Source organism: Microcebus murinus, chromosome 2 (assembly GCF_040939455.1).
Source record: "Microcebus murinus isolate Inina chromosome 2, M.murinus_Inina_mat1.0, whole genome shotgun sequence".
NCBI lineage: Eukaryota > Metazoa > Chordata > Mammalia > Primates > Cheirogaleidae > Microcebus > Microcebus murinus.
The window spans coordinates 29505724-29522881 of record NC_134105.1 but is presented as its reverse complement, the minus strand read 5'-3'; the positions used below and the strand labels follow the sequence as shown (position 1 = coordinate 29522881).

The 17158-nt window shown below is 58.2% G+C and overlaps 1 protein-coding gene and 1 non-coding gene across 4 annotated transcripts; both read left to right on the top strand.

Annotated features, from left to right (window-relative positions):
- The first annotated feature begins 113 nt into the window (after nucleotides 1-113).
- On the top strand, nucleotides 114-15263 carry COL9A2 (collagen type IX alpha 2 chain). Of its 3 annotated transcripts, none has more exons than XM_075997009.1 (32): nucleotides 114-256; nucleotides 1891-1965; nucleotides 3177-3212; nucleotides 3296-3358; nucleotides 4297-4350; nucleotides 4472-4507; nucleotides 4602-4625; nucleotides 4937-4990; nucleotides 5340-5393; nucleotides 5509-5556; nucleotides 5694-5750; nucleotides 5832-5885; nucleotides 6208-6261; nucleotides 6632-6685; nucleotides 6784-6837; nucleotides 6930-6983; nucleotides 8158-8211; nucleotides 8662-8715; nucleotides 8940-8993; nucleotides 9948-9992; nucleotides 10373-10426; nucleotides 11019-11072; nucleotides 11322-11375; nucleotides 11462-11533; nucleotides 11769-11804; nucleotides 11896-11940; nucleotides 12029-12061; nucleotides 12207-12353; nucleotides 12607-12661; nucleotides 12986-13174; nucleotides 13968-14045; nucleotides 14462-15263. In XM_075997009.1, exons 1-32 carry the CDS (start codon nucleotides 185-187, stop codon nucleotides 14659-14661), a joined length of 2067 nt encoding a protein of 688 aa, XP_075853124.1. In that variant the 5' UTR covers nucleotides 114-184; the 3' UTR covers nucleotides 14662-15263. The 3 variants fall into 3 exon arrangements, with proteins under 3 accessions (XP_075853124.1, XP_012591222.2, XP_012591220.1); XM_012735766.3 differs by lacking the exon at nucleotides 114-256 and adding an exon at nucleotides 817-1733; XM_012735768.3 differs by lacking the exon at nucleotides 114-256 and having other exon boundaries at nucleotides 815-1965.
- LOC142869808 (U7 small nuclear RNA) lies at nucleotides 7454-7515 on the top strand. Its single transcript, XR_012918363.1, has one exon. It is a non-coding gene; the product is annotated as a U7 small nuclear RNA (small nuclear RNA).
- Nucleotides 15264-17158: the final 1895 nt, after the last annotated feature.

The window sequence follows — 17158 nt, the reverse complement described above, 5'->3', positions numbered from 1 at the left end:
CTGGACGGAGGGCGCCGGCCTGCCCCGTCCCCACCCGGCGGCCCTCTCGGGTGACAGGCCCCGCCGCCCCGCCCCGCCCCGCCGCATATTCAGGAGGCTGAGCCAGTCGGCAGCGAGCACCCGCGCCAGGAGCTCCGCCGTCGGTGCGTGCGGCCCGGCACCGTCCGCGAACTCGCCGCCGGCCATGGCCCCTGCGGCCGCTCCCCGCAGCCTCCTCGTCCTCCTCCAGGTGCTCGGGCTCGCCCTGGCGCAGATCGTAAGTCCTGCGGCCCCTCTGGCGCCGGGGCCAGGTGCGGGGTCTGGGGCCGGGGTTGGGGGTCTGGTGCAGGGCTCTGCCTGTGCCCGCCTCTCCTGACGCCCCGTCGCCCGAGGGGCAGCCGAGGACGGTCCGCGGCGCGGCCCCCGGGTGGGTGCGTACACGGTGCACAGCGCGGCCCCGCCAAAGGCGGTGGACGGGCCGGGGAGCCAGGGGACCCTGTCCGCGGATGCTCGGCCCTGCGCGGGACAGGCGGCGGGGCAGGAGCTGGCGCTCCGTCCTGGCAGGCGGGGCAGCCCAGGTGGCGGGGAAGACAATGGTGCCCATTCACCGCCGCGGAGCCCCCGCCCCGCGCCTCCCGGGGGCGCCGGCTCCAGCCAGACGCCGCTCTCGCCCCGCGGTGCAGCGCCAGCCCACGTCTCACTTCCGAGGGCCGATGGCGGCTGCCGGCACCCAACGCACCCCGGAGGGGTCCGGGCAGGGGTCCGGGCGCCGTCGGCCCCGGGTGCGGCTCCAGCTCGCCTGCCGGCGTCAGCCTAGCACTTCCCCGCCGGGGCGGGCGCGGGCACCGGCGGACACGGGACCCCTGCCTGGGTCCGGGCCAACCGGTGTAAGGGCCACCCCAGGGAGGTGAAAGGGCCGCCCCAGGGAGGTGTAAGGGCCACACCAGGGAGGTGTAAGGGCCGCCCCAGGGAGGTGAAAGGGCCGCCCCAGGGAGGTGAAAGGGCCACCCCAGGGAGGTGAAAGGGCCACCCCAGGGAGGTGTAAGGGCCACCCCAGGGAGGTGAAAGGGCCACCCCAGGGAGGTGAAAGGGCCACCCCAGGGAGGTGAAAGGGCCACCCCAGGGAGGTGTAAGGGCCACACCAGGGAGGTGAAAGGGCCGCCCCAGGGAGGTGTAAGGGCCACACCAGGGAGGTGAAAGGGCCACCCCAGGGAGGTGAAAGGGCCACCCCAGGGAGGTGTAAGGGCCACCCCAGGGAGGTGAAAGGGCCGCCCCAGGGAGGTGTAAGGGCCACCCCAGGGAGGTGAAAGGGCCACCCCAGGGAGGCCGGAGCGGCGGTGCTGGCGGAGGGTGCTCCCAGGGGGAAGCGAGTACCGCTTCCCCTCCCTACACCTGTCTGCGCCGCCCTCACTTTCCCGTCGTGTTTTACCTTCACGCGGGGCAGAGGAGGAGGTGCCCACTCACCGTCTATACGTGACGTTCGTTAAAAAGTAATAAACGAGCTACCATTAATGGAGGGCCAGCCGTCTGCCCGGCCCCTTGCGTCCCATGTGTGGTTTGTCCCAGCCGTCGGTCCCGTCTCCAGCCATCCCCACCGCGACAGCGCGAGGCGACACGGGCAGACCCAGGACGGAGTCCTGGCTGCGCCACTCACTCTCAGGACCCGGACCCTTACTCTTTCTGAGCCTGTTCCTTCAACTGCCAACGTGGGCCCGAAATATCACCCGCCTCCCGGTTCTGAGTGCTCAGATAACGTACGCAATGGCACACTGCACAGGAGTCCGCCGCTCCCTGCCGAGCTCCCTTCCCGGCGGAGGTGCACCTCTAGGACCCCGCTCCCAGCGTCGCCTGCAGCCCTGGCACGCCCAGCCCCCTACACGGTCTGAGGGTTGCACCCCTGTGTGTTTTCAGAGAGGTCCCCCGGGAGAGCGGGGCCCCCCAGGCCCCCCGGGGCCGCCGGGAGTGCCTGGATCCGACGGCATCGACGTGAGTCTCTAGCCTGGGCGGGCGGCGGGAGGCAGGCGAGGACAAAGGGGAGCTTTGTGCGCTGCGGGGTTAGGGCGGCGGGGGGCGGTGCCTGGAGGTGCAGTGCCCCCCGACGCCAGTAGGCGGCGCCGGCCGGCCCCACAAGGAGCGCGTTTGTTCAGCAAAAACCCCAAACCAGCCCCGAAATGCAGCCGCCCGCCAACAAGGAGCTCCTGTGTAGTCTGCCGGCCACAGCTCACAGCGAGTCCTTATCCCCCTCCCCTCCTGTCTCCTCCTTTTGAGGTAGGGGAGACCTTAACCCCTCGCCCTGCCCCTGGCACGTCTGCACGCTTCTTCAGGGTAGCTCGGGAGCCTGGGCCAGACCGCTGACCAGCTGGGGCCAGACTCCTGTCTCTTCCCTTTGCTCTTTTTCACCCCAATTTAGAATCTGTTGGGCTTGTTCCCTGTTCCCCCGAGCATGGTGAAAGTTAAACGCCTCATTCCGGAGGCTCCCCCAGGAGGTCGGCTTGATGTTTACCCATCTGGACAGACTTCTATTCAACCTGGCATCCCCAGCCCCCAACACAGGATGCTGGGGCCCCGCCAGGCTCTGGCTGCTGTAGGCTCCGAAATGCCTGGAGGCCGCTGTGGGGCTGAATTTCACTCCGCCAGCCCTGCCTGTCCTCCACCAAGCGTCCTTTGTCACTGGGGAAAGAGGTCTTTCCCTCCTTGGGAATATTTTGCATTCCCCCTTTCCAGGCCCCCTTCGTCCTTGCCCCTACCCCACCCTCTTGTTTTCCTGACCCACAATCCAGAATAGAGCTGCTGCTTCACGCTCTCACCTCCCTTTCGTGTGTCTCTAAAAGCCCAGCCTTCTTCCCACACATGCCCTATGGGAGAGACATCAGCCTGTGAGGTAGCCTGGAGCCGGCGCCCTATGTGTGGTCTCCTGGCACCTCAGCAACATGAGCATGTAGAAAACCCACTTGCATGTTGACATAGCCCTCTCTAGCCTGGCTGGGGGTGGTTTCAATGCACCTGTGATTTTTTTTTTTTTTTTTTTTTGAGGGAAGGGGGCTATTTTCCTAAGGAGTGCAAGGCAGAAGGGATCCAGGACAGAAGAGAGGGGAATGAGGACAGGAGCAACTGGGGCTGGCCAGCCAGGGCCTGTGTGTGCCCACATGGGCTAGCATGAGCCACAAGGTGCTGTCTCACCAACTTGTATCTTTCAGGGTGACAAGGGGCCTCCAGGAAAAGCTGGCCCTCCGGTGAGTGCTTTCTTCCTCTTTGATCTTTGACCCTTCCAGTTCTGGCCCTCCTCTGGCTGATATTTGCTCCACCTGTTTTCAAGGGAGTCAAGGGAGAGCCTGGCAGAGCCGGGCCAGATGGGCCGGACGGGAAGCCCGGGATTGATGTGAGTACCTGGGTGCTGGGCAGGGCAGGTAAGGGCTGCCACCCATTGACTGGCTCTGCCTCACCTTCATATGACTTGTGACCCTACTGGAACCTCACACCCACTGTGAGGGAGCACTGAATCAGAGGCAACTGGGGTCCAGAGAGGGGCTCTGCTTTCTGTGGGGTGCAGCATCCCCCTGCTCGTCCATAGCAGCTATGACTTAGTCTCACTGAATATGCTGGGTGGGGCTGTCCCTGTGTGCCCTGTCTCCCCCCCCCACCCTCTTCCCCGCCAACCCCTTGCCCACAGCCCCAAGCACAGCTCAGGAGAGGAACATCATTTGGCTCATACCACCCAGCTCCCAGGAGCCCCAAGGTCACAGGCTCCTGGACACAGCCAGCCCCAGGGCTATGAGGACAGTTGTCTGGTGGGGGATACCCTGGGGTCAATCACTGAAAGATGGGAGGAAGGAGAGCCCCCCCCCACCCCCCAAGGTGCCTCTGTCCTGCTGGCTTAAGAGGTATGACCAGGGCTGGTACCAGCCAATAGGTTCCCTCCAAACTCATCTACACCCTGCAAAGATTACCAAGCACACTGTCCTCTGCTAGCACATCAATTCTCACATGGACTCAGAGAGGTAAGCATGATTAACCCATTTTGCAAATAAGAAAACTAAGGCACAGAAAAAGTTGCCAGATAGCAATCAAATGTCCAATCTAGACCTATGTCTAGATCTTCTAGACTCCTAAGCTGGGAGACATGAAGCCCACTCATCTTTCAAAGAGGACAGTTGTCCTGCCTGCCTCCCAGGGTTACTATGGGAACTGGGGAAAGGGAAAAGAAGGTGTGGAAATCCCTACCTGGGCCCACCCAGTAAAGAGCCCTGGACCTGCCCTGCCCCATGGATCAGGGAGCAGGTTGCTCCTCACTGATCTTACCTTCTCATCCTTCCCCAGGGTTTAACTGGAGCCAAGGGGGAGCCTGGAGCCATTGGGACCCCTGGAACCAAGGTAGGTGACCTGCTGGGGCCTCAACACAGGCAACCCAGGGCCAGTGTTTGGGAGGGGCTGCAGTAGAGGAGCAGGGACCCAGGAGACCCCAGTCTCTGAACCTCTTCCATTGCTCTTGCAGGGCCAGCCTGGGCTCCCCGGTCCTCCTGGCCTGCCGGTGAGTACAGCCTGCAAGAGCTTCCAGGGACCCTTTGTGGGGAGGGGAACCTGTAGAGGGAGCCATGAACCCAATTCCTTTCCTTTTGTTCCAGGGCCCTGGTTTTGCTGGACCTCCTGTAAGTCCTTGGGGATGGCACAGGGTGCACGGAACACCCAGGGAAGGAGGGGACCACAGAAGGGCTTCCAGGGAATGGCCATTGTTGGGAGATGCCAGCATGCCATGATAGTGTCAGGATAGCGTCAGGACTACCAGAGGCCATGGGCAGTCTGGGGTTCTCTGGTCTTCAAAACCCCAGTCTGTCAGTCTCTCTGGGGTTGGTCAAAAAGCAAAAGTGGAGAGAGAGGCTCTGCGTGCCTATCTCTACCCTCATGCCCAGGGCGGGCTGACCCTTGGAGGCACCCTGGCCATCAACTCTCTGCTCCCTAGGGACCACCTGGACCTGTTGGCCTTCCTGGTGAGATTGGAATCACAGGCCCCAAGGTGAGCTCCAGACACCCTCCACTCAGTTGGCCTCCTGCCCTCTGTCTCTATGCTGGCAAGCGGGGGGCGGTGTCCCACAGAGTTCCTGGGTCTGCTTCTGGCCACCAGGGAGCTCCTCCAGGTCTGAGACAGAAACCCCTCCTGCTGAACCCACCCTGCAGTAGGTCTTTCTGGGAAGCCAAGGGTTGGCCCCATACCCTGCCAAGCAGGTCTTGGTTTCTCCAAGAAGGTGGATCTCAGAAGGTGACCTGGAGGGCAGGGTGGATAAGGTAGTGGCAGGAACCAGAGGGGGCAGGGTTACCTGGGAAGGGCTGAACAGGGGTATGATTTGGGCCTCTTTTGCTTCTAGGGGGATCCTGGACCAGAGGGACCAGCAGGGCCCCCGGGCCCCCCTGGGAAACCGGTAAGCATCCTTAGCCCTCACATGTGGCAATGTGCAGGGGAAGGAGAAAAGTCTTTGAGCAAGCCCGGGGTGGGAAGGGTAGGGTCAGGCTCTACTTTAACTCATCTCCTCTCAGGGTCGCCCAGGAACCATCCAGGGCCTGGAAGGCAGCGCGGACTTCCTGGTGAGAGCCGGGCCTGGGTGGGGCCGATGCAGGGAGGGGCAGCCCTGGAGACAGGGTCAGTGAGAGATGGGGACACGCTGCCCGGCTGGCCTGCACCAAACCAGTGACCATAAGGCCTTGTGGGATTTTCTTTTCAGTGTCCAACCAACTGTCCAGCGGGTGCGAAAGGCCCCCCAGGGCTGCAGGGCGTGAAGGTGAGAGCCCCTGGTCCAAATCTTGGGAGCGTGGAGCTGGTGATCAGAAGGGAACTCACACTGAGCCCTCCTTCCCTGCAGGGACATCCAGGCAGACACGGGGCTCTGGGTGATCCTGGCCGCCAGGGGAAGCCGGTGAGTGTGCGGGCTGAGGGCCGTGGCATGGGAATATGTGGAGAGGGACCTACAGGGGCCTGTCCCCTTCATCCCTGCCCCTTCTCCTGTGGGTTCTGGGGATAGAGCCGTGAGCTGGGGGCTGGAGGCCTATGTTCCAGTTAGTGTGTCTCTGGACAAGTCTCCTTGCTTGGCCTCAATTTCCCATCTGTAACATGGGACTGTATGGTTTCCAGGGTCCTTCCTGTGCGCTTTTGCTGGGGAAGGGGGAGGCATCTCTGCTTGTCTGTATATTTGCATTTCCATCTGCCTGCCTGTCTGATAGCTCATCCCTGCCCCTTAGGGTCCCAAGGGAGATGTGGGTGCCTCTGGAGAGCAAGGCATCCCTGGACCACCGGTAAGGAACACCTCCCCTCTGTGGCCTCCTCTCCCCCATCCTAGCATCCCTTAATGGAGTCATTCCCCTGCTCAGGCCTAGCTTGTAAAAGAGACACCTGTGTCCAGCCGGGAGCCTCTCTGGGTGGGAAGAGGGAAGTTGAGGGTGACTGTCAGCTAGAAGGCTCAGCTGAGGCTCCAGGCTCTTCCTCTCCCTTTGAGTGACACTGGTGAGTCCCCCCATCTCTGATCTCAATGTCCCATCCATGAGCACAGCACCATGTGCTGTCAACCTCAAAGAGCATTGTGAAGACTGCGGGTGGGGTCAGAGGAGGGAGGTACCATGAGTGGGACTTGCAATTGCTATTACTGTCATTTTTCTGTCTTGACAGGGTCCCCAGGGTATCAGGGGCTACCCAGGCATGGCGGGACCCAAGGGAGAGATGGTAAGTGAGTCAACGGGTGTCTTGAAAGAGCCGCCAGGACCAGCCGTCTGGCCTCTGGGGACCAGCCGGGGCTGACCCGCAGCACTTCCTCTCCCCAGGGTCCTCGTGGATATAAAGGCATGGTGGGCTCCATCGGAGCTGCTGGGCCACCGGTAAGCCTGCTCCTAACCCCCGCCCTGCTGCCCCCCAGGCTGGGGCTCCTCCTCGGCCCATGTGACCTGGGTTCGTTTGTCCTTCTTGGCAGGGTGAGGAAGGTCCGAGGGGACCGCCAGGCCGAGCCGGGGAGAAGGGTGACGTGGTAAGTCCTCAGTGCCCTTGTCCAGTCAGGGCCCCTGGGGAGTACTGGGCTGGACTCAGCCCACCCAAGGCCCGCGTGTGTGCGTTTGCGTGGGAGTATGCGCGTGCGCACGCTTCTCTGCACGTGGGTGACTGCTGGGGGGAGGCCTGCTGGGAATTTGGGCCCAGTAAGCCCAAATGCGGACTTTAGAAGCCCTGGGATCCAGTCCCAGGGTCAGTGGGGCCAGACAATGAAATTCCAGCAAATCGGCCATGCGGCTAATGGGATTTGGTTGGGATCCCAGTTCTCTTAACTCTTTTTTTTTTTTTTAATTAATAGACTTTTGGGGAGTAGTTTTATTTATTTATTTTTATTGTGGTAAGAACACTTGAGATTGAGCAGTTTTAGGTTCACAGGAAAACTGAGAAGAAAGTACGATGAACTTTTTATTATTATTATTAGTTTTTTAATGCCAGTTAAAAAATATGTAGAAGTGTTACAATTCTTTTAGAATTTGTCTAGCATGTCTTCCAGTCCCTACCAGAAGGCCCCAAATAAAAAAAAATAATAAAAATAAATAAAAATATGTAGAAAAGCAGAGAGAATGATATGATAAGTCCCCATTTACCTGTCTCATGGGTCCCACGGTTACTAACATTTCGGCCACATTCATTTTGTCTAACTTCCCCTCCTCTGTTACTTTTTTGCTCTGTTTTCCAACAAATGCTTAATATCACATCATCTCATCCCAAATACTTCTGTACATATTTCTAAAAAATAGACTTTTCCTTACATAATCACATCTTTATCACAACTAACAAAATAAACTACTCCTTAACATCATCTAATACCCAGTCTCTACTCCATTTTTCCTAATTATCTCAAAAATGCCTTGTCATAGTTCTTGTTGAAGATTCCCCGAAAGTCCACCCATTGCATTCAGTTGTCGTGTTTCTTTAGCTGTGTGGAGCTCAGGGCCTTGGCCAGGGGCTCGTGGGCACTGATTCCTGTCCCTGCTGCTGCCCAGCCTGGCCTGGCTGCTGGGCACTGACCCCCAGTTCCCCACACTGGTTCCCAGGCAGAAAGGACACCTGAGCCCCTCTCCTTCAGCCCCTGCCCAGGGGCCGCTGCTCTCAGCTGTCCCCCTCTCTACGCAGAGTTTAACATCCCAAAGGTGACCTGATTTCCTTTGCAGGGCAGCCAAGGTGTTCGAGGACTCCAGGGGATCCCAGGCCCGAAGGGAGCAACGGCAAGTGCCAGAGGCCCAGGTTCCCCCCGGACAGAGGCCAGGGTTCAGTTAATTCGTCCAAACCCCCAGAGGGAGGGGAGCCGGGGACCCTAGACTGGACTCACTGCAGGCGGGCGGACGGGCTCTGTAACCCCGGGAAACGCCTCCCTTTCTGTGCCTTAGTTTCTTCACCTGTAAATGGGGGGTGATGATGTAGGAGAGATCACAGGAAGCTTGCAGCAGTCTGGGGCTGACCTCTACTGTCATCCACACAAGGGAAGGACCAGGATCCATCCCCTATTCCCCTTCCCACGTCAGCTCTCCTCCCCCGGTTGGCTGGTGGGGCTTCCTGAGACGACCAGACCCACTCCATCCCTGCCCTCCGAAGCTGTCACAGAGGAACATGGGAGGGTGGCCTGGTCGCACACATGTCCCCATTGTGAGTCTCCCTTGACCTTTCCTCCTGAGTAGGGCCCCCCGGGCATCGACGGCAAGGACGGGACCCCAGGCACACCTGGCACGAAGGTAGGAGTGGGGACAGCTGATGGGATCGTGGCAGGGCGGGGCTCCTCCCTGCCGGGTTCCATCACACTGATCCCAGAGGCCTGGGAGCCCGGGATCCTCAGGGCTGCCATGGACATGTCCTTCCTTGCCTCTGGACCTCAGTTTCCCTACCTGCACTTGGGTGGAAACCATGGACCCTCTGGCTGGAGCTCTAACACGTGCCTCTGGTTCTTTGTCTCTCCCAGGGCAGCGCGGGACAGGCAGGGCGGCCAGGAAGCCCAGGCCACCAGGGCCTAGCGGTAAGTCTCAGGTGGAGCCACAGACGCTGCCCCATGGGCACGTGGCTTCTTCTCCTCGGCCTCAGAGAGGCCAGGCACTCTGCTGCCCAACTCCCCGCGATGGCATGAGCAGCTGACAAGATCAGATCCGCACACCAGGGCTCTTGCTCAGCCACCACCTCTTGCCTCATTACCACCTCTGTGGCCCCTGGCCTGGCTTAGGCCTCATCATCTGGACAACTGCCCCAGCCCTCTCTTTGGCCATTCTGATCCTCCATACTGGCTAAATGGAATCCTACCATTTCCTCGCTAAAGTACCTTCCATGGCTCCACATTGCCTCCAGGAAAAGTCATTCATCAATAAATACTTACTGGGCACCTGCAGTACACTAAGTGGCATGGAAACAGGAACAGGCCATGTGCAATCCTTGTCCTCACAGCTCATCTTAGCATTCAGTGACACCCTATTCTGACCTCAGCCTACCCTTCCTGCCCCATCAGCCCTGCCCCTTGCTGCCTCTCTTAACACTCTGTGGCTTTTCTGCCTCCACACCTTCAGGCCTTGCTGGGCCCCCTGTTTGGAGTGCCCCTCCCTGGTCACTCTGTGCCTTCCCACCCCACAGGCCCCTCTCCATCCTAATACTTCTGGAGCCCAGTCCTTGGGAGCTCACCCTGTCCCCCTGCGGGGGTGCTGAGTGACCAAACCTGCTTATGTGCACACGGGCAGACTTGTGTCCTGCATGCACTCACATGGGCCTGAGTGCCCAGGAGGCACATAAGTGTGCTCATCTTTTCCCCGTGGATCACTGGTAGGCCAGCCATTCTCTGTCACACTCAAGCTCATGGTGCCGGGGCTGCCTTCCATTGTTCCTCTCCCTTGGGTGGGGGAGTCTCGGCTGGGATGGGAAGCAAAGCAGCAGGTGCATAGGGCTCCCCCATGCCAGGGCAGAAACTGACATCAACTTCTTTCTGCAGGGTGTGCCAGGCCAGCCTGGGATAAAAGGAAGCCCTGGAGACCAGGTGAGGTGATCCCAAACTGAGGGTTAAATTGAGCAAGGGAGCCTGGGGCTAGGGACTGGGTCTTGGCTTGAAGCCTGCAAGGCCCAGGCCTCCCTCAAGGCTCAGAGGCTCAGCCTGAACACAAGCCCCTTGGGCCTGACCACCTCTCTCCTGCCACCCCCTCCACACCCTCAGCCTGGCTCAATGGAGATAGGATGGCTTTAAATCCAGAGGAGAAACTAACAAGAAATCAGTGGAGCCCAGAGGACTTAACCAAGAACACCCTCGCTCTTCCCCAACTTGTTTGGGTCCAGACTCTGTGTAGGGCTCACTGGGTTTCCCTGAGGCCAAAGGCCCAACTGGGCCATGCAGACTGACCTGAGAACTGTGTTTTCCCACAGGGTGACCCAGGCCGGCAGGGCCTCCCTGGAATCTCTGGTCCCCCGGGGAAGGAGGTGAGTGTCTCCTCCACTGATACAAGGCTCTTGCATTGGCTCTCCCAGGCCAGAGGGCCCGCCTCCACGCAGGGCCAGGGTGAGGCCGTGGGGTGGAGCCCTAACCTAGAGAGTGTCCACGTTGGTCTGGGCTCTGCCCTGACCCACAGACCCAAGGGAAGCTCTTTCAACTCTTGGGCGCCTGTTTCCTGATGGACAGTGCTGTGAGGGTGGGGACTGTTCCAGGAGCATGACCTTCACAGGTGGCCAAACTGGGGCTGAGAATCCAGCAGGCACAGAACTCATCCATTCATTCATTCCACAAACATTCAGCAAATACCTGCAACTGTGCTGGGCGCTGAGATAGGCAGAGTCTCCTCCTCACGTGGAGGGTACATACAGTTCAGTGGAAGAGACAGACATGAAATAAATCATCACATGCATGGTAACTAAAATTGTGTTGGGTCGTGTGAAGGAAAAGGACAGCAGGTCTGGGGACGCTTACCTGATAAAGCGAATTAACTGAGAGCCAAGGGTGGGGAGGCGTTAGCCAGGTGTGGATGGGAGGGTCCCACGAGACCTGCTGGTTACCCCCAATTTCTCCTTCCTCCAGGGAGAGCCAGGGCCTCGAGGAGAAATTGGTCCCCCAGGCATCATGGGGCAGAAGGTAAGTGCCTGCTCAGTGGCTCCTCCCTGGGGTGCTGCAGCAACTGGCACTGCTGGATGCAGCACTAGCCCAGCCTGAGGCCTCTCCAGGCAGGGTCCCAGTTTGCCAGTGTGTGAATGAAGTGGAGCAAAGGACCCCGTGCTGGTGACAGCAGGAATGGAGGGCACCCTGCCAGTGCAGGCTCTGGGGCCTGGCTGGGGGAGGCTGCCCCTGGTGACAGCTGGATGTGACCTTCTCTTTCCATTGCAGGGTGACCAGGGTGAGAGGGGGCCAGTGGGGCAGCCAGGCCCTCAAGGACAACAGGTGAGTGCAGGGCAGCAGAGATGGGCGGTGGGGAGCATATCCAGATGCATCATTTGATTTACTCCTCTGGTTTCCTTTCTCCTCAGGGCCCCAAGGGGGAACAGGGGCCCCCCGGAATTCCAGGGCCCCAAGGCTTACCAGGCATCAAGGGAGACAAGGTGCCAAAGGGGGCTGGGAAATACCTGGGGAAAAAGGCCCTAACGGGGAGTGGGCTGGGCTGAGCTCAGATCTTTCTAGAGCATTCCAAACTGAGGGGTCCCAGGGCTCTGGTCTGGTGGGCGAGGAGGAGCTGAAGAGAAGGGTGTGGCCGGGAGCTGGGTGGGGGGACCTTGGGAACCCTTCCCTCCCTGGAGAGGGGAACTCATCAAGCCCCTCATTCTCCGCTTTCTCCAGGGCTCCCCAGGGAAGACCGGGCCCCGTGGCGGAGTGGTAAGTCCCAGCGCCTCCCTTTCCCGGCCAGCCCTGCCTCTTCTCCACGTCCCGCCGCCAACGCGGCTGACCCGTGGTTCTCTTTCTGCAGGGCGACCCGGGGGTGGCCGGCCTCCCCGGAGAGAAAGGAGAGAAGGTGAGCACGCGGTGTAGGGGCAGGTAGGAAGCAGCAGCAGGGCCCAGGGTCCCCACCACTTAGTGACCACGGCTCCTTATACCTGCAGGGCGAGTCTGGCGAGCCCGGCCCCAAGGGACAGGTGAGTCCTGTAGTCCCAAAGCCGCTAGCTTACCCCCTGCGGTCCCTGGGACCACCGCCTCTCCTCCGGCCCCGCCCCTTCCCCGCCCACCTGGCCAGCCTGGCCCCTTCTCACCTCTGCTCTGCGCCCACCCCTCTCCCTGCAGCAAGGAGTCCGCGGAGAACCAGGCTACCCTGGCCCCAGCGGAGATGCGGGCGCCCCAGGGGTGCAGGGCTACCCTGGGCTTCCTGGCCCTCGAGGACTGGCCGGAGACCGAGGCTTGCCGGGACAGCCTGGGAGACAGGGCCTGGCGGTGAGTTGGGCTCCAGGGCAGGAGATTCTCCTAGGGGGTGGCTTATCCCTCAAAGGCTGGGAATTCCCAGAAGCCCACTGGCCTCCCTGAGGGTGGTCCAAGCCCCAGATCAGAGAGCAGGGGTGTGAGTGCAGCAGAAGGGATTAGGAAATGACCTTTCTGGGAGAAGATGGGAGCAGGAAGGGGTCAGAGGGTGCAGGAGTGGTTGGCGCTGGCAGCCGGGGGCTTCTTCCTGAAAGGCCTCTGCTTTCAGGGCCGAGACGCCAGCGACCAGCACATCGTGGATGTGGTGCTGAAGATGATGCAAGGTGAGGGGAGGGACAGCAACCCCTCCTGACAGTCCACTGCAGGGCACCACCGCCGCCCTTCGGGCGCCTCTCCCCATCCACACGACTGCTCTCAGAGTCTGCAGTCCTGGGTGCTCATTCCAGCTCTGCCACCAAGGGGCTTGGGAGCCTTGGATGAGTCACTCTGGACCTTTGACTTCAGCAAATAGGGCCTGAGGGCAGGGGGAACATAAAGTGCTTTTCTATCTGCAAACCTAGGGGCCAGGGACCATCAGGATGTTCTGCCTTCCCTCCGGTTACTGACACCCACCTAACAGACCTGTCTCTCTTCCTCCGTTCCTCCAGAGCAACTGGCAGAGGTAGCTGTGAGTGCCAAGCGAGAAGCTCTGGGTGCTGCAGGGATGATGGGTCCCCCAGGACCTCCTGGGCCCCCTGGGTACCCAGGCAAGCAGGGACTCCACGGGCACCCTGGCCCTCGGGGCATTCCTGGCATCATCGGAGCTGTGGGTCAGATTGGCAACACGGGGCCCAAGGGTGAGTGCTGTTCTGCAGTGGGAGTGGGGGCTGGGCAACAGCGATTAGGCCTAGGCCACCCCAGGGCCCTCAGTTAGGCAGGCTGACTGCTTCTCCTGTTTTCCCTTTCACAACTCCCCCTCCCGGGATGAGATACAGACATTTTCTCCATTCCCTCCACCAGCCTGTCCAGGAAACACTCCCAGGCTTTCTTCCCCAGTAGCAAATTGATGCAGACTATGCACTAATTTACAACTTGGGTTTCTTATTTTGCTTTTTTAATTTGCTTAGTAGTACCGCATAAATATCTTGTCATGTCTCTAGAGATGGGGAGGTACATGAGCAGAGTAGTAAAGCAACCAGGCTCTGGAGCCACCAGACTTGAGTGTGAATCCAGATTCTGCCACGTTCTCATTGTGACCCTTGGATAAGTTGCCTATTAATTTCCCTGGGCGTCAAATTTATCATCTGTAAAATGGGAACATTAATATTAATAGTACCAACCTCACAGTGTTGTAATAAGGATTATAGTTAGAGGTAATTTATATAGAGTTCTTCTTAGTTCACTACTTAGTACACAGTAAATGCTAGATACTGTTATATTTAAACTCTTTCCTGAAATAAACTTTATTGGTTACATAATCTTCCATCCTTTGTCTGGACTTTCTTTAATCAGCCTTGCATGGCCATTTCCAACTTTCCCCTTTTATAAAGTAGCACAAAACAGGAATAACTGTGTGTGAAATAGAAATTAAATAGCAAAGTAGGAAAAACATTTTCTGATTCTGAACCAGATTTCCTTTTTTGTCTACAGGCAAACGTGGAGAGAAGGGTGATCGAGGTGAAGTGGGACGTGGGCACCCGGGGATGCCTGGGCCCCCAGGAATCCCAGGTAAGACCTTGGCCCTGCGCAGCTTTAGTTCTGTCCCTCAGCTCAGGGATTAATGAATGACCCACAGACACCTGGGTCTCTCCCATGGCAGCCTCATACTCAGCCAGCTCAACCCTAGATACCCAGCTTCTGCATCCCTTTGGAGCACCCAGGAGTCCCTGGGTGGGTCCTGGCTGGGAACCAGGAGCTGTATTCTGTGGACTTCCCAGAAGGCACCACCATCATTTTATGGAGGGAAGGGGAAGGACATTTGCTCCCAAGACTCACTGATGGGAGTTGGAGTAATTGACAATCTCTGTTGTCTAGGGCGGAGTCCCTTCTTCCTGTGGTGTCCTTGGCCTCATTTTCCCCACCTTAACAATACTAGGGAAGACACAGGAGGAGCCTCTGATGTCTTGACTTCCTCCCTTTCACAGGTCTCCCTGGCCGGCCTGGCCAGGCAATCAATGGCAAGGATGGAGACCGAGGGTCCCCAGGGGCTCCAGGAGAGGCAGGCCGACCTGGCCTGCCAGGCCCTGTGGGGCTGCCGGGCTTCTGTGAGCCTGCAGCCTGCCTTGGAGCCTCAGCCTATGCCTCTGCCCGACTTACGGAACCCGGATCTATCAAAGGGCCTTGAGCATCAGGCCCGGACAGAGCACGGTGGCATCCTGGGTGGGGTAGGACCAGGTCCCCTCTGGTTGGACATCCACCTCATCTCTCAGCCCAGGAAACCAACTTTCCCAGGACCTTCTGTCTGGGACCCAGGAGCCCTGAGGAAAAGGAATTCTAAAACATGGGGGAAGGGGAGGTAGGGCACTAGAGTGAAGAAGTGAGGCCAACAGGGCCAGGGTCACTGGAGAGTTGAAGCTCCAAAGGGAATGGGATGGCTTTCCTTCCCGGAGCACCACTTGGCTGTTATCAGACAACGTCTCCTTAACCTGCACCGTTCTCCACTGGCCATCCTGTCCGTGGAGCAGGTGGACTGAGGTCTCTGTTGGTTCCGGATCCCATTTTCACTCTCTGGACTTACTGGGTGACTGCTGATGGGTAACAGCCCTAAGGTAGCTATCCTTAAGCCAGCCCTACTACTGCCTTCCTGACTCCCATCTGAGTATTTAAACATCCACCCCTCCTTTCCTTTCTGGCATAAATCTCCCTGCCACCTCCATCCCCCACTTTCTCCCCAGATCTATCCAGGTCTTTCTGTAAATAAAAGCCCCCAGCTTGGGTACAAACCAGGACGTGAGTTTCTGGGCTTCATTTATTGTGGATTGGGCGTGGGAACCAGTTGCTTGGCCTGCATGGCTTGGGCAGGATGGTCAGGGCTCTGGGGGGCAATATGAATTGTGAGCATTTGGGTGGCATGGCATGTTTGCGGAACATCTCTGGGAAGAACCTGGGAATGCAGGCAGGATGGTGACCTGCTGTGTTGCTTTGGGTGAATCCGTTCCAAGCCTTTGTACAGCTGTGGCAGGAACTCAGCTGTGTCTTGTTTATCCCAATAGAGCACATCTAGTGTCTTGCCAGGGCCTGTCACTTGGAAGGTCCTTTGTGAGTTCCGGTACCCGCTGTGTGCTGGCCCTGGGCCAAGAGCTGGAGTGAAAGATTGGAAGACCTGGCTCTTTCCTTCCAGGGGTTTCCAGGCCAGTGAGCAAAACAGAGACCTGGATAAAAATCTAGGGGACACTGGCTCTAATCTGATCTGTAGCCCCTGGGGGCTCCTGGCCCATCACTGTAGGGTAATGAGTAGCTTTTTGAAATTCAAGGAGTGACCAATTTCTTTGCTCCATTATTGATTTGGGCATTTTTTTTTACCCCCAGGTGAAGCACTCTGCCCTGGCCCCCCACCCCCGGAGGCACAGGATTCCAGCCTGAGGTCCAAGCTTGTGCTGAAGCATAGGCCTAATGTGGCTCTAAGTCCTCACCTATGCCGAGGGTCTGCGCCTTTTTCCTCCTGCTCCTCTTCCTCCTCCCTCCCACCAACACACATTTACCACTAGTAACATCTCAGCCTCCCTACCCCAATCCAGACAGGGAGGACAAAGTGGGGTAGCACTGAGAGCCACCAAGGTGGCCTCACCCTCAGTGCTTTGGCACATCCTGAGTTACAGCATCCCCACCCCCAGAGAAGGCCCCGCTGTGGCTGCCAGGGGAGCCCGTGGAACAGAGTCCAGGGCTTGATGGAGGAAGAGCAGAGGACGGGGTGGCAGGAGGCAGTGGAAGCCTGGCCCTGGGCAGGCTCTTAGGCGCTGCATAGCTGGGAGGGAGGGTTCTCCCTTCCCTGGGCTGGATCACTCACTCAGTCCTAGAGCCTGAAACCTTGGGCTTAGAGAGCCAGTCTACTACTTGAAGCTCCCCCAAGTGCTGGTCCTGGGGCCCTTTCCTTGCCCCTCTCTGCAACTCGCCCTGAGACGGTCCACTGAAGGCTTCAGTTACCACAAAGAAGCTGTGATTCGCAAATCTCAGGCAGAGTGCCACCTCATTCCTTACAACTCAGACATTTGAAGGTGCCAAAGGGGGGCTATTTCCTAAGGACCAGTGGCCAGTGGCCTTTGTAAGACCCTCTGGTGGGTGAATTTCACTCAGACCACTTCTTGTGATCCCCAAGTCTCTCACATGCCTCACTGACCTCACCTGTCTGCTAGGGCCCTGGTACATTCCACTCCAGCCATGCCAGCCCCTGTTCTGCTCCTGAAACATGCCATGCCACACGTATGCTACACCCTCGGCTTGGAATGCTCTTTCCCAAAATATTACCACTGTCAGCAACCCTGCTTCAGGTTGTTAGGGACAGAAAAACAAGTGAGAGGTAATGGAAATCAGAAAAGCAGAAAGGAGAAAGCAGTTATAGAAAAACAATGAGGAAATGTTGCAGAAAAATAAAAAGAAGGAATGGTTATTTCAGTCTTAAAGAATAGGGTAATTAGGCCATGGAACACTGACCGCCAGTCAGAGAATGGTTATGGAACTTTCCCCATCATACATATACTAGAAAAAATGACTGGAACATAACCTTTAAGTCATATGCATATCCAGAAAGAATTCAGTCCCCAAAACAGTGACATATAGTTATGAATAATTGTGACTAACCTTTACCTAAACATAGAGCATATAAAAAGAAAAACATAGAAGTA